Genomic DNA, 14,219 nt, shown 5'->3' on the forward strand with positions numbered 1-14,219 from the left:
ATCACACAAAGAGTGTGTCATAGCTAGGAAGACAGCTCACAGCCCTGACTTCTCAAATCTATTTCTGAGTCATTTACTCAATTAGCCCTGCCGCCTTAAATTGCCTCCTTACCAAGCAGCGGACTTCCTGCTGTGCAGGATGAATTCTGTAGAATGAGTTCCACTAAAATAAAATAAAGGAAAAAATCTGTCAATAAAGGATGAATATTAAAGCAACATGAGAACCATATACACACAGCACCTGATGCTACAAACAAATACATGAGTTCAGTTAAATGAGCTGAATTCAATTATGGTGCTCATGTGAGTCGAGATACTCAAATTCACAAGTGTTTGCTGGAATCTGCCCAAATTTCAAGAATGAAATCTTAGTCCCATTGGCAAAATTCTTATTGACTTCAGAGGGGCCAGGATTTCACCCATGAAGCCTACAACCTTAATTATTCTGCAGTAAAGAAAGTCTCTCTAAAAAAAATGAGTATTATTGAATAGAACTGGATCCAAGTTGACAGCACATACATTTCAAAGCTTTCTGTCACTCTCCTTGCCCCCAAACACAACAAAAATGAACCTTCTTACATACATACTATTCATTAGTGTTACTTCATGGATCAAGGAAAGCTTTTAATCAGAAAAACAATCACTGACATAATTTATGATACGCGTTTAAAATAACACATATATTTCAGCTGTGGTGCCTCAGTATTATTTTCAGTTTGGGAAAAGGTAATTACTAATGCTGTGAGAGAAGGGTTATGCTATCCCCAAACCTTTCATTTAAAGGGAGAGTCAGATTCTAAAAGTCTACTGTGGCATCTCCACAGAGACAGCTTAAAAAAAAAAAAGTTTAATACATTTGTTCTGTTAAGCAGTGATGGACTCAGGGATGGGATTGCAGGATCGCTCTTCATTGAGGACTATGCAAATTTACCAACTAAAACACTTTTCACATGCAGACATTATCTGCAACACTTTTTCTTCCCTCATAAAGCAATACTTCCAGCACAGCAATACTTCCCAGATATCCTTGAAAGCTCATATCTTTTCCAATATACAGTAGGGTCCAGAAAAGCTTGCCCATTTCTTTTCCCATTGTGCAATGCCTAATTTATAGTCCAAATGAGCGTCCTGCTATAAAAGGTTTCCTTCTCCCTACTCACTTCCTATTTCCCACAGTTAAAGCAAATTTCAAATAAAAGATCTTGTAGGCCTCCAAGATTATAAATTAGGCAAAGCAACATTCACCAAAGACTTTGTATTCAAAAATAGGAAGTGAAAGGCTTAGAGAAATACAATCAAATCAAAGCAGAACAAAACCTGACGCAGGAAGTTGTTTCAAAGCCATTTTTAATGTTGCCCGTCACAAATGTATTTAAGTAAAAACTGGATGGATGCCAGGATCTGCTTTACAGACATTTAAGGCTGGAAGAATCCTTTTGACTAATTGCTTGGTTAGGGCACTGTGTTGTACTACAACCTATTAAGTGCTTGAATTGCTTAAACTTGGCTTACTCTTTTGTATAGATTTTGAAAATCTACTTTGATTGAATATTGCTTTCAAGAGTGTTACCACACAGGTTTATTTGCTACATCCTGAAAAGTCTCTTTCCTCCCTCACCAACTTTCCATATACAATTTATCCATCCTCCTCAATGGCCAGTCACACCTCAACATGCCTCTGCTTTAGGCTAAAATGAAAATAAGACATCACAAAGTCTCTACTCCAAAGACAAGACAGCACTAGAGTTGTGGAATGAGGCAAGAAAGGTTGAAAACAGTGCTGCTTCTACTTTTGAGGATCTACCCCACTCAGAAAAGTAAAAATTCAGTCAACAAAAAACACATCCTCACCTTAGTTGTATACACTATTCAGAGGCCTTGCTTTCTAGGGGACTGATTCATACGGGAACAGCTGTTGTCACAACCCATGGTGGGTACCAACCACTCGAACTGAAGGTGCCAAAGCACCAGACAAGAGTGATCCTATCTCAAAGAGGGGGCTGGACTACATGACATATGGAAGGCCCTTTCAGACCTATTTTTCTCTCATTCTAGCTAGGACTTCAGTGAAGGCTGCTGTTTGTTTAACAACTGGCAACCAAGCAAAGGACCAAGAAGCATTTAGAAAATGTTTCTAATTAGAGCATGTATGCACAGCAGTCTTGATTGAAATTGCATATAACTTTTGTGGAAGACTACAGGTATGTAAAAATGGATCTCTGTAGTACTGCAAGTCAGACATTCACAAACCATGAAATATGACCTCCAAAATGAGATTTTTTTTTTTTTTTTTTACAAGTTAGAAGTTTTGAAGCTTCCAGGATTCATATTGTCTAGCTTTTCCTCTGACACCACAAAAACTAAAATCTCTCCTTTATAATAACATAAAAGAAGTAAGTTTTGCTGTAATATTATAACTCCAGAACCTGGGGCTCCAAGAGACACGATCCAATGATGCAAGACTTACATAAGCTGAAAGTACAAGACTATCAATGCTGCAGATAAGACCTTAATGTTTCCCATCTTTATTTGTCCCTTTCTAGGTATTTTAACAGAGATAAATAGCTGTTAGTAAGTACTCCAAATAAAGAGATATTAATTCTAAAACATAAATGGACTTCAGGATCTTAAAGAGTTGTTCTAGACATAAAGGATAGATTTGCTACCCTATATATCTGACTAGTGGTTATGCAGTCCCTGGTGTTACTTAATCAAGAAGGGTTAACACTGGGGAGAAAGTCAGAGAACTGGTACCATTAAATCAATTTCCTGCCAAAAAGAGCCCTTTTCTCTGTTCAAGTTGAGGACAATATATGCTTCATCATCAAGAATAAATCTTATGTCCTGTCGCTAGAGTAGAGTCCAAGGGTCAGAGCACAAGAATGGCTTCATGGTTTCATTGTGGTGTGAAGACAGAAGAAGCCTCCCAAGGACTAATGACCAGGCCAACACCTGCAAGAATACCATTTTTCATGAATTCAGAGATGGCATACAACTTCAGTCTCTTGTAAATTATCACATGGCCCTGAGCAATGATGAATTAAGCTGAGAAAAACAAAAAACCTCCATTGGCTTATTTCTGGCTGAACTTTCACCAGAAGTTAATCAATCTGACAGGTACCTCCAAACTTACACACCAATAATAAATCAAATGAATCAACATTCCTTCCACCTTCCCTCATCATCTCATGTGCTTGGATAATAGCAAGACCACATTGAGAGAGATCTCTACTGGCATAAAACATGGCTAGCTGCTGTTGGGCTGAAGGGGTAACATGATGAATGGGGACAGCAGATTAACACCAGTGCTGCCTTTACAAGGTCTCCATAATAAGTTTTCAACCTGGGATTTCCCACCCCTAGCCCCAATTTTAGGTGGAAAATGTTAGGGTCATATGACTCTTAAATTCTTTCTTGCATCCCCATCAAAAGTAATCTAGAACATAAAACACACGTAAACTTTAAATCACGGTGGGATTTTCCATACAGCAGTGTATAGGCAAGAGGTGAAGGAAATCTGTAAAAATTCTATACAAGTGCAGGAATACCACTGAAGAAAGAAAAGCATCTATACGGTTTTCACACCTGAACATACCACTGATTTTTTGTGCTGCCTTCCACCACCTCTAAGTAATGAGCAAAATGTCCAAAGTATATAAAGGAAAAAACAAGTGCAATGGAATAAAAAGAAATAAGGTTCCATTTGGCATGATGAAGATCAACCACGCTGTCGAAAATCAAAGTGTGTTGGAGGTTTTTATTTTTCAGATTAAGAGATCAGATTCATAGATAATCTATTACTTTTTCTGGAATATCTTTTTTCAAGTAAAACTAAAAATGTAGGCGCTGCTATGACTATAAGACAACATTTGCATTATGCAAATACAGGAACTCAGAACGAGGTCACTGAGGGGTTTTAGTGACAATCTGAATGACACATTTTTGATTAACCTATGGGCTTTATTATTTTAAGTAAACAAAAGTGAGTAATGACAGCTCTCTGAATGTCTTCTTTTTAGCATTTTATATTGTAAAATTTTAACTTTGTAATCAGATCAAATACCTAAATAACCTCATGTGTAAGAATGTGGGTATATATGGAACACTATTTTGTATTACCATATTCTAAATGCTCATCACGGAGATCCTTACACATACAGAGAAAAACAATCTTTATTAATTCCTGTTTTCATAAGTGAAAACAAGAACTAATGAGCATGTTGATTATGTTTAAATCACCTGAAATTATATTTATACCTTAAATACCCTCTTTCCCCTTCATTCCCACACCAGACACTTCACAGGCCTTTAACTGAGTCAAGGAATTGCTCACAGACCTATTTGACACATGAAAAACAGTGGCACAGAAAAAATGAGCTCAAGGCCACAAAGAAAAACTGTCACAGAGCAGGAACTTAATCAAGGTCACCCAGAGATTAGTACTCCAACCACTAAACCAAACTTCCTGTTGAATCATAGAGTGAAGTGGACAGCAACTACAAGTGCTATTCATTGGTCATAAAGTACATGTCTAATTGTTGACAATTTTGTGCTACTTTGGTTATTTATCAGGCACTTTTACAATGAACCGTTTATTTAATATAAAAATTGAATCCCAGGCCCTGTATTAACAATCACAAGAGATACTTAATATGATCAAGTCTGGCCTTGGGAGATTATGGATATATTCAGGGTTGGGGGAAAGTGCTGACCAATTTACATTAAAATATACATTCTCCAAATGGTAACTACAAGCTTATATCAAATGCTTCTGTTTAACTGGCACAGAAACCTTGAGGTAATTCATAAAATACAGAATGGAAGTACTTCAATTGAGATGAGTTATTTACACAGCTCATAATTTATGAAGATGTGAAACAAGGATCACAGTAGCAATCAGGATCAAGTTCCTATAAGTTATTTGGACCCCACAACATGATTAAAAAGTGACCTGAAAAAGTGGGGAGTAAAGTATTTCTGTCTTTTAGTAATATACTTAATCTGTAATAATATATGTAAATATATATTACATACAGTAATGTACAATAATATATACTACTACACTTACTTTAATAAGTAGATTTGGTCTTGCTGTCATCCAGAAGTAACCTTATTGTTATAAAGACATGCCTGGCTTTCTTTAGAATGCAAGGACTTTTCCACTTGTTTTTAAAAGTTCCTATTCTGTTCTTAAATTAGAAATGTAGGTCTGGTTAATCATGAAAGGCTTTGAAAACTGGCACACTGGTAAGATTATTAAATCATTAAGTAACAAGTACATGAAACATGATTAACTTGAGAGTGGAAATGATTTTTAACTTAGTGTGCTTAAAATTCTCTTTCTGTTTTGTTAACAACTGTTTAACTCAAGCATGAGAGAGAAAATGTCTTTCCTACGAATTTAACACCCACATTAAAAAAAAAAAGGCTGAAAATGCTTCCAAACTAGAAAAATCCTCAAAGGCTGAGAAAATGCCTTACAGTGAGAGACTTGAAGAGCTCAATCTGTTTATCTTATCAAACAGAAGATTGAGAAGAGATCTGATTACAGTGTATAAGTACCTTCCTGGGGAGAAGAGCTCTTTAATCCGGCAGAGAAAAGCTTAACAGGAACCAATGGCTGAAAGCTGAAGCCAGACAAGTTAAAATTAAAAATAAGGCATTACGCTTTAACAGAGAAGTGATTAGCTACTGGAACCAAGTGCCAAATGGAATGGTGGATTCTTCTCTCCTTGTCTTCCTAACAAAACCAGATGCCATCTTAGAAGATATTGGCCCAGCAGAAGTTATGTGTTCATCAAATACAAGTTACTGGGTCAATTCAGGAGTCAGCTAGGGTTCATTGGGCATGTCTACATGAGACGTTTTACTCCACAGTAGACTAATCTACTGCACCATAAAGCATCACCATCTACATGTACACGCCATATACTGCACAGTAAATTAGTCTACTGTGCAGTTAGCTACTACCTGTAAATACAGGTGTGTATGTGTAGATGCTGACCCGGAGCAAATTTGCTCCCAGTTAGCCGCAATGCCAGCGGGCTACAGGGGTGGGGAACTCCCACAGTCCTGGTGCTACTAAACTGAGTGGTGCCAGGATGGAGTAGATCTCGGCCCCCCACTGTCCCAGTGCTACTTGGCTCCCAGTTCCCCACAGGAGCTGGGAGCCAAGCAGTGTCAAGCCTGGGGAGCTCTCTGCTTCCCCACCCAGCCGAGTGCTGGCTGGGAACTGTCCTATTTGTGGGGCAGCTCTCAGCCAGTCTCTGCCTGGGTGGGGAAATCCTCAAGCAGCCTGGGGCTGGCTGGAGAAATCCTTGAGCAACTGGGGGCTGCTCAGGAGCTGTGACACTTCTGGGACACCCCTCCCAATGTGCAAAGGAAAAGGAGACAGTTGTTGTTGTAACTGGTAGAGCTGTCCTGGCCCTGTGCCCATCAGGACCAGCCCCATGTTGCTGACCAGCCCCCAGGCTAGCACCCTGGGGGACCCTGGAGCACCCCTGGCAGCTGCAGGGGGGCAGAGCAGGGTAGGAGGCCTGTTCTGGCTGCTCCGGTTGGGAGAAAACTTGCTCCCAACAGGGAGCACATGTAGATGTGCTCCCAGGGAAGGCCTACTATACAGTATTTTACTATACAGCATTGACAACATTTTACAGCATTAACAGCAACAGCACATGTAGACATGGTCACTAAGTTTCCACAAGAGCCTGGGTTGCATGGGAGGTCAAATGAGCAAATAGCTGGCCTTTAATTTATCACTCTGAGCATGTGTCCATATCTGTTCACCCAATTCAAATCAGCTATTTCTGATATCCATGAGGTAAAAAAATGGAAGGGTAAAAACTGAAGAAAAAAAATCCTTTCAAGGGCATCTTTTTAAAAGAATATAAAAGCAAATACTGTCACAAACCTAATTTTTCATTTCCTCTGCAGGTCACCTTTACTCTGAATTAAAAATCGAATATGAGGCTGTATACAGGCTCTTTGCATTCTTGTGTGAAGGATTCTTGCTCATTTTAATCACAAAATTATCTATTTTGTCTCCTCTCTTGCTGTTGAAAGTAATTTTAATCAGAAAAAAAGAACGTGAGAACTGTGGTTCTAGGAAGTCACTGACATTAAAAGAAGGATCACAGAAGCATTTTAAGTTTCCTGCCTGAATAATTTTGGATGGGTCTTTGCTCCACATATTCCTTGACACTTTGTGCCTTAGCAAGTGAGAATGGCACATGAAAAAGCCACAGTAATTTGCAGTAATATCCCCAAGCACTACAGAATCACCACTGTAAGATAAAGCCCTTTGGAACATTACATTATAATGCAAATCTTTCTGCTGTTGACAAAGCCTAGCTCCAATCTGATATGAACTCTTTCAGTCCCAGGATGGGAACTTCTAGTAGTTATGCAAACAGCTGGGAAATTGCTTAAAACTCATACCCCAAAATCCCAACTTATTTAACTAGTGATAATACACTTAGTCTTTTAAAAGTGAATACATTCCATGATCAAATGAAAAACTTGCAGATAAACAATTAGATTTCTACCTGAGTTGTTGCAATGTTTGTTCCATCGGTGACCTCCACAGTCATGTTATATATTGACCTCTGCTCTGCATCCAAGGGCTTTGCAATGACAATAGTGCCCACTCCCTTCTCTGCGTCGAAAGAACTATCGAAATTCCCTCCTGATCATTGCACAAAAATACAATTGAATTAGCCATCTCTAGAAACCCACCACTAAAAACATACTAAAAGTGGGTGTATCTATTTACTGACAACCATCTTTTATGGCCTTATGCACACACAGTGCACAGAATGATACTTCTTTGTTCTATCCTAATTTATATTTCAAAGTACAGTTTGTACATGGGAAAACAGATGTCATTAAAATACACTGCAAAAAATATTCAGCAATATATTTAAGTGAGGCATAATTGAGTCTATAAAAAGATTTAAATGGCTATAAACCCACAAGACTTATCCCCTTGTAATTTCTGTAATGAACAAACACATTTTTTGGGCATAAAAATAATTTTAAGGGTTTTCAATCCTGCAAATGTTATTTGTGTGAAACGCCAATTAATGTCAGTGTGTGCTAAGTCTAAAGGCTGGGCTTTTAAAAAGAGTATTACTATAAATTTGCAAAATGCAAATAGAGGAGCGTTACATTAATTTCAAGGACACGGGTAAATAACTGGTAGTAAAGGTCAAATTAGTCTTTCAGAAATAACTTTGACAGGATAAGCTGTTTTTCTTTCTTTAAAAAAACACACCCCCCAACAAGCCCACACATCAGAATAACTCTTGCTCTGCATTTTAAATCAGACTTGTTCTGAAACTAATATGATCTTGTCCTGCCAAACTAAATTCCATGCAGCAGTGCAAATAATATTCCAGTGTCTCACAAAGAAAGAAAAAATAGCTTCAAAAAAGTATGGGAAAGCCATAAAAAACTTGACAGTACAGGGTTACAAAAACCATTCAGCCAAATTTGATAGGTTAGAACTGCTGATGGTGCTCCAAAGTAGAAATGTTGCTGTATTTTTTCCCATTCACTCCAGCATAAAGTGGAGTTTATTATGATTCCAGCTGCGAGATTTTTTTTTTGGAGGACTGGGACAGGGAGAAGGAAGAATAAAAGAGGGCTGGGGAATAGAACTCGTAAGCTATTTTAATTAACTATCAATACAATTGCATGAGCTCTATTCTCTAAGGGCCCGATCCAGCGAAATTCAGACTATCTTTGAGTCCCATTGATTTTAATGGCATTCTAAAACCTGTCAAGCCCTCTTGAGATCAGCCTAGCCCTCTTGAGATCAGTTCCAGAAGTGAAAAATTTCACTCCACTGATTAATTTCTTTCTTGCTCCATACTGTTATTGAATGTCTGCTATGTTATTGTAAAACTCTTACCTCTTTTTATATTTGTTGGGAGGACGTGATGGGAGGAAAAGGGTTTCTAATTTTTTCTGTAATACTTGTATCTTATTATGTTGATCAATTGACCACAATTACCTTTCATAAATAGTCACTTATTTAATGAAGGGAGAAAGATTTCAGAAATATTGTTCACTGAATGCAGAAACGTGGGAGGAATATTGTACGTGAACAGAGTGGACACCTTAAACTACCTGTGCTAGGAACTGGCAAGGCAAACATCACTCTACGCCAAATTTCCTAGAATGGAGAAAGCGGTACCTTATCTCACCTTGGGCACAAGGTATTCCCATAACAGGGTGTATATGGGAGAAGACAGGACTGCACCCCTACCTGCCCTAGCTGCACATAGGATCAGAGTTTGTAGCTATGCAAAGGGTGCAATCAGTTAACTCCCTCTTCTCATTGGGCTGGTCCATAGGAATCATAGCTCCCGCAATGAGCCAATCACTGAGTTACATCTATTACCCAGTGTCATCAATCACTGAAAAACTAACATTTGATCAGCTGTGATTTACAATCAATGAAAGCACTGCTTACTCTCCACCCCTCCTTCTGAACTGCCAAACCACTACTGTTGTATACACTTAACAATATAACATTGTTCGGGAAGATAACTGTCCTTGGCTTTTAATCAAAATTATGGACATATCAAGGTACTTGAAATTGCTATGAGATTATATGTTTAGGGTATCTTTTACATTAACCTAAAAGAGAAAAATGTTATATCCCCATTACTGTGTTTAATTGAATTGCTTAGGAAGTACTGTACCATGAAAATCAACTGAAAAAAGACTCCTTTTGAAGAAGAGAGTTTGTAGATTCTTGCAAGGAATTTTGTGCCGAAATAAAGCTAGCCTTGGGACAGCATGCATTTTACGAAGAGAATGTTTCATACTGATAACCACGAGAAATAAAATGAAAGATAATACTCCAAGATACTTAATAACCATCATAATGAGCAATCAAAAATTATATGCTATCTGCATATACTTCCAAGGAAACCCTGTCTTTAAAACTTCCAAGAAGTTATAACTTAAGATATAACTTACAAGTTAAAACTTCTAAAAAATTTCAAAGCCTTGGGTGGGATGATCTAGTTGGGGACAGTCCTGCTTTGAGCAGAGGGGTGGACTAGATGACCTCCTGAGGTCCCTTCCAACCCCAATTTTCTATGAGTCTATGATAATGGAAAGATTAACAACAGAGGTATTTAAATGCCCTTTTCTTTCTGATTCTATACTGTTTGGGATGGAGACAATACAGACTCTTGAATGATATATCTCCTATAATAACCACTTCTACAATAACCTTCATCCCCACTTCCCTAAAACTAAGAGAGTCGTTTGATTGATTAAATAGATTCTTCTTTAGCCCTATCATCATGGTATCTATGCACTTTCCACCCATCTCTCTTTCCACTATGACTAACCAACAAATGAGTTTATTTTTATGAAGTATTGTTTTGTATTAAAAAAATATGTTCCTGGCTCAAAAATGGGCCTGATTTTGTCCTAAGGTTCATGATCATTCTGAACTCTGCTAAAAGCAAGGTCTAGATTCATGGGTAGATTGTATCTGTCATGCTGTACTGGACAGCTGTAGGCAATGGAAAAATCAGTCACTTGATCTCACTTTTAGAAGTGACCTCTTATCCAGCCTGTGACATTTGAACTGTGTTTCTCTTTCAGAAGTTAACCAGAGGCAGATCAGATTTGTCTAAAAGAGTTCTGGGGCTAGGTCATACCCCACCCACTGGCCCCTGTCAACACTTCCAAAGATGAACTGGAGGATAAAATTAGGAAAAAAACATTTAGCAGCCTATACAAATGTATTATATGCATATATGCAGGGAGCAGAAAGTGGCCAGAAAAGAACCACCAAAAGGAATTCTGCTGGATGAGAAAAATTTAGGGCTGGATGTCTCCCAAAGGAAAACATAACAAGTTTTCTTTCTGGAAACTGTCCTGTCCCAAAGTCCATGAGCAATACAGAAATAATACCATGTTCACTTGCATACAAACCTGACTTTTCCCCATAAATTGAAAACTTGGGTGCCTGTTAAAGCTAAGAAGCTGATTCCTGTGTTGGAATGGAAGCATGGGGATGCCTGAATGGCTGCTGGGGGCTCTGCTTTCAGGACAGGTGGGGTTCAGTCATCAGTGGCCACGTCTACATGAGCAATCATCGGTGGGCGCATCTACACGAGATGCCACCTCACCGTAGTTATGAGCTAGTGACATAGCTACCTCACAAAGGTTTTAGAAATTCTATTTGCTAATGTGATTGCAATCACATTACAAACAGAGTACACTGCATGAAAACATAAGCTCTGACACTTCGGAAAAATTAAGTTATGGAAGATAGGCTTGGAATGGGCTGGGTGGCATGCTGCCCTGGGGTATAACTTGGTGAACTATGAGAGACTTGGATACGCCCATATTTAAATGCTATTGGGTAAGTTTACACAGTACTTTCCAAACTAACATACAGATCAGGAATGTGGAAAATATTCATGAAGTTAAGTACTTCCTTCGCACCTCAGAGGAGTGCCGCAGTTTATTTAGGACTTTTTTCTTTAAAGCCAAGAGGCAAATAGAGAGGATATGGGAACAGGCCCAGGTACAGAAGACCCTGTGTGCTGGAGGACAGAGAAGAGGCTTGTCAAAATTTTATGAGCTCTATGTAGTACAGGCTTCTTCATCAACATGCTGTGGTGAATATGAAGGCTCCTTGAAGAATACAGTGATGGAGGAGATATAGGAAAGTTAATATAGGACATATGTAAACCTGACTGTTCACAGAGATGTGTTTCTGCCTGGTTACAGGGGATTCTTAACTACATATTTTGATGGAATATAAATGGATCCAACTGATAGCGGTTTACTTCTTTAGGGACGCACCTTGGCTTTTAAGGGCCACTCTGGGATGAGTATCTGTTGAGGGTTTAGCCCATTTGTTCTGAGTGGATTAAGAAATGATTAAGGAGTCCTTTTTTTCCCCTCCCAAGTGGAACATCCATTTCTCTTTCCGGAGGGGATCTTTTAGGTCACCAGATACTTGCCTTAAGATTTTAATCTAAAACAGATACACATGGCTCTCTAGAAGGAATTATACCAGATAAAATATGATCACCAAAACCATACCACTATATGCTGGTGCAAAGGGCAGTCAAACGGAGAGGGTCCTGTCTTGCTACAAGAGATGATTTTCAGAGGTGAACAGCTAAGCCTGACATGGGCAGAGTCCAAGAGTTTTTGGGTACTTTGGACTTTATCAAGATGGAGGGAGCTCTTTGGCTCCCCCCCCGCCACCATAACGTTCTCTTTCTATGATGGAACTTTTAATTTGCTGCTGAGATGGAGAAATGGCTTCCCTCTTTTGGGACAGTCTTTTCTTAATTGGTCCTATTTTGGGGGCTTGACTATGGAAGGCGGGAGGAGATGAGCCCTCTTGTACTAACATTTTGTTAGCATGAATTTTAATTTAATATTGGATTCCTGTAAGAGACAGGGCCTTACTCTGAGAGGAAAAGGAGTGTCATTTGGGACACCAAACTCCAGAAGACCATATTTGTCTTACACTGGGAGGGATTTTGTTTACTTCTGCCCCAACATGCAACATGTGCTAAGATGGATAAAATGGGATGACTGAATGATTGTGCTGTCTGCATTGTCCCTGGCAGAGAATCTGGTACAAAGATGGAAAGGAACCCAAGGATATATTAAATCTGAAATGCCACTGGTATTTTCAGGAAGAAAAATACAACCCAAATTTCCAACCTTTGCAGTTTTGACAGATATGAAGTAAACTTAGGCTAACAACAATGTATCAAGGACTCTGAATTCAATTGCAGTATTCAGTTAAGCATAACATATTTTAGAAATATTAGTAACACAACATGCAAAGAAAGACTTTCATATATCACTTAGCCTGATAGGACAAGGCAGACATTGGAGAGTTACTTTGAATTTCAACAAACTGGTCAGTTGAAAACTAAGAGCATCTTTACACGTGCTCCAGGGTGTGGGGAGGAGGCACTTAAATTAGAGCAGCTATCAGGAACCACTCTAATTAAAGTGCCCTCAGGGTCACATGTATTCAGTGTCCCATACTTCAAAACAGCACTGGGCATGCTTTAACTAAAGCTAGTTGAACAAGCTTTAGCCAAAAGCACCTCCGTCGCCATTTTGAAGCTCACGGATGCTGAATACACATGATGCAGTCACTCCTGGAGTGTGCTTATTAGCACGCTCCAGCAGCCTTGATTAATTGAGTCTGCTCTGATGTGTTAATTGGCATGCATTGAGCAGATGTCCAGCACATGTACAGGTGCCCTAAGTGCCTTGAATTTGCTGCTAAAAAGGTGAGAATGGGGCAGAAAAAGGAAAGGAAAAAAATCAGGAAATATTTCACACAGTTCTCATAGTACATAGTTCAAAGAAGGCTAATGAATCATGTTTTTGGCGCTGCATGAGAACTGGTAAAATATAATTTATACAGGAATTTTATTAGTAGTAGTGGATCCTGAAATGACTGCAATTTAAGCACCTCAGGTAGGAAAGTCCTGCTCTATTATTAAAAGTTGGATGTTCCTTTAAAGGCCTAAAAGGGGATAGAATGAAAGGAGAGAGGGAGACTTATTGAGTGTCAGAGAAACGCTGTGCAACATGCTACTCAAGCGACAATTAGCACCATGCAGCATAGCTAAGGTGGTCAAAGTAATTATTATATTACCCCGCCACCAATGCAAAGGGGAAAAAGAGAAAGAGACAGTGGGAGGGCTCAGTTTACAGGGGAGGAACATAAAACCTTCACTGGCTTTTATGCCACTAAAAATGAGTTTCTTATCAAACATTGCTTAAATTTAACAAAACCTGAAGAACACGTGTTCTTGTGTGCATGGCCTTCACAATGCAGTGCTGTGGGATCTCGGAGAGCTGAGAGGCATACTGAATGCATGCTGAAAACAGAAAGCAGGTTGACATTTCAACCATTATTGATCCCTATGTCCCAAATAGGAGTCAGCTGTCTATGTGAAGTGGTAAATTCCAAACACAAGACCGAATAGCAAGTGGATATCAGGAAAAAAAATAAAATCAAAGAGCAGAACCCATTCTACCTGGATATTCTGGTTCTCATTTATTTTACAAAGCTAATAAGTGTAAAAGGTTAAAACCCCAGGCTCTGAATCAAATCATGCCTTTGTGTAAGCCTGCAGGGCTTTGGCTGAGTTCACTGTGAGATGTGCACGGAGATTCAAGAGTAAAGATTTCTGACTAGG

The 14,219-nt window shown here is 38.9% G+C and overlaps 1 protein-coding gene across 5 annotated transcripts in view; it reads right to left on the bottom strand.

Moving 5' to 3' along the window:
• Window positions 1–14,219, bottom strand: part of FAT3 (FAT atypical cadherin 3) — a 661,489-nt gene that overhangs the window by 151,291 nt on the left and 495,979 nt on the right. For all 5 annotated transcript variants that reach the window (XM_090030588.1, XM_090030587.1, XM_090030584.1 and 2 more), the window contains exon 7: window positions 7,545–7,684. In XM_090030588.1, coding sequence (XP_089886714.1) covers window positions 7,545–7,684 — 140 coding nt within the window. The remainder of the gene's footprint in view (window positions 1–7,544; window positions 7,685–14,219) is intronic.

Source organism: Crocodylus siamensis, chromosome 1 (genome assembly GCF_052110815.1).
Source record: "Crocodylus siamensis isolate JL-2025a chromosome 1, ASM5211081v1, whole genome shotgun sequence".
Taxonomy (NCBI): domain Eukaryota; kingdom Metazoa; phylum Chordata; order Crocodylia; family Crocodylidae; genus Crocodylus; species Crocodylus siamensis.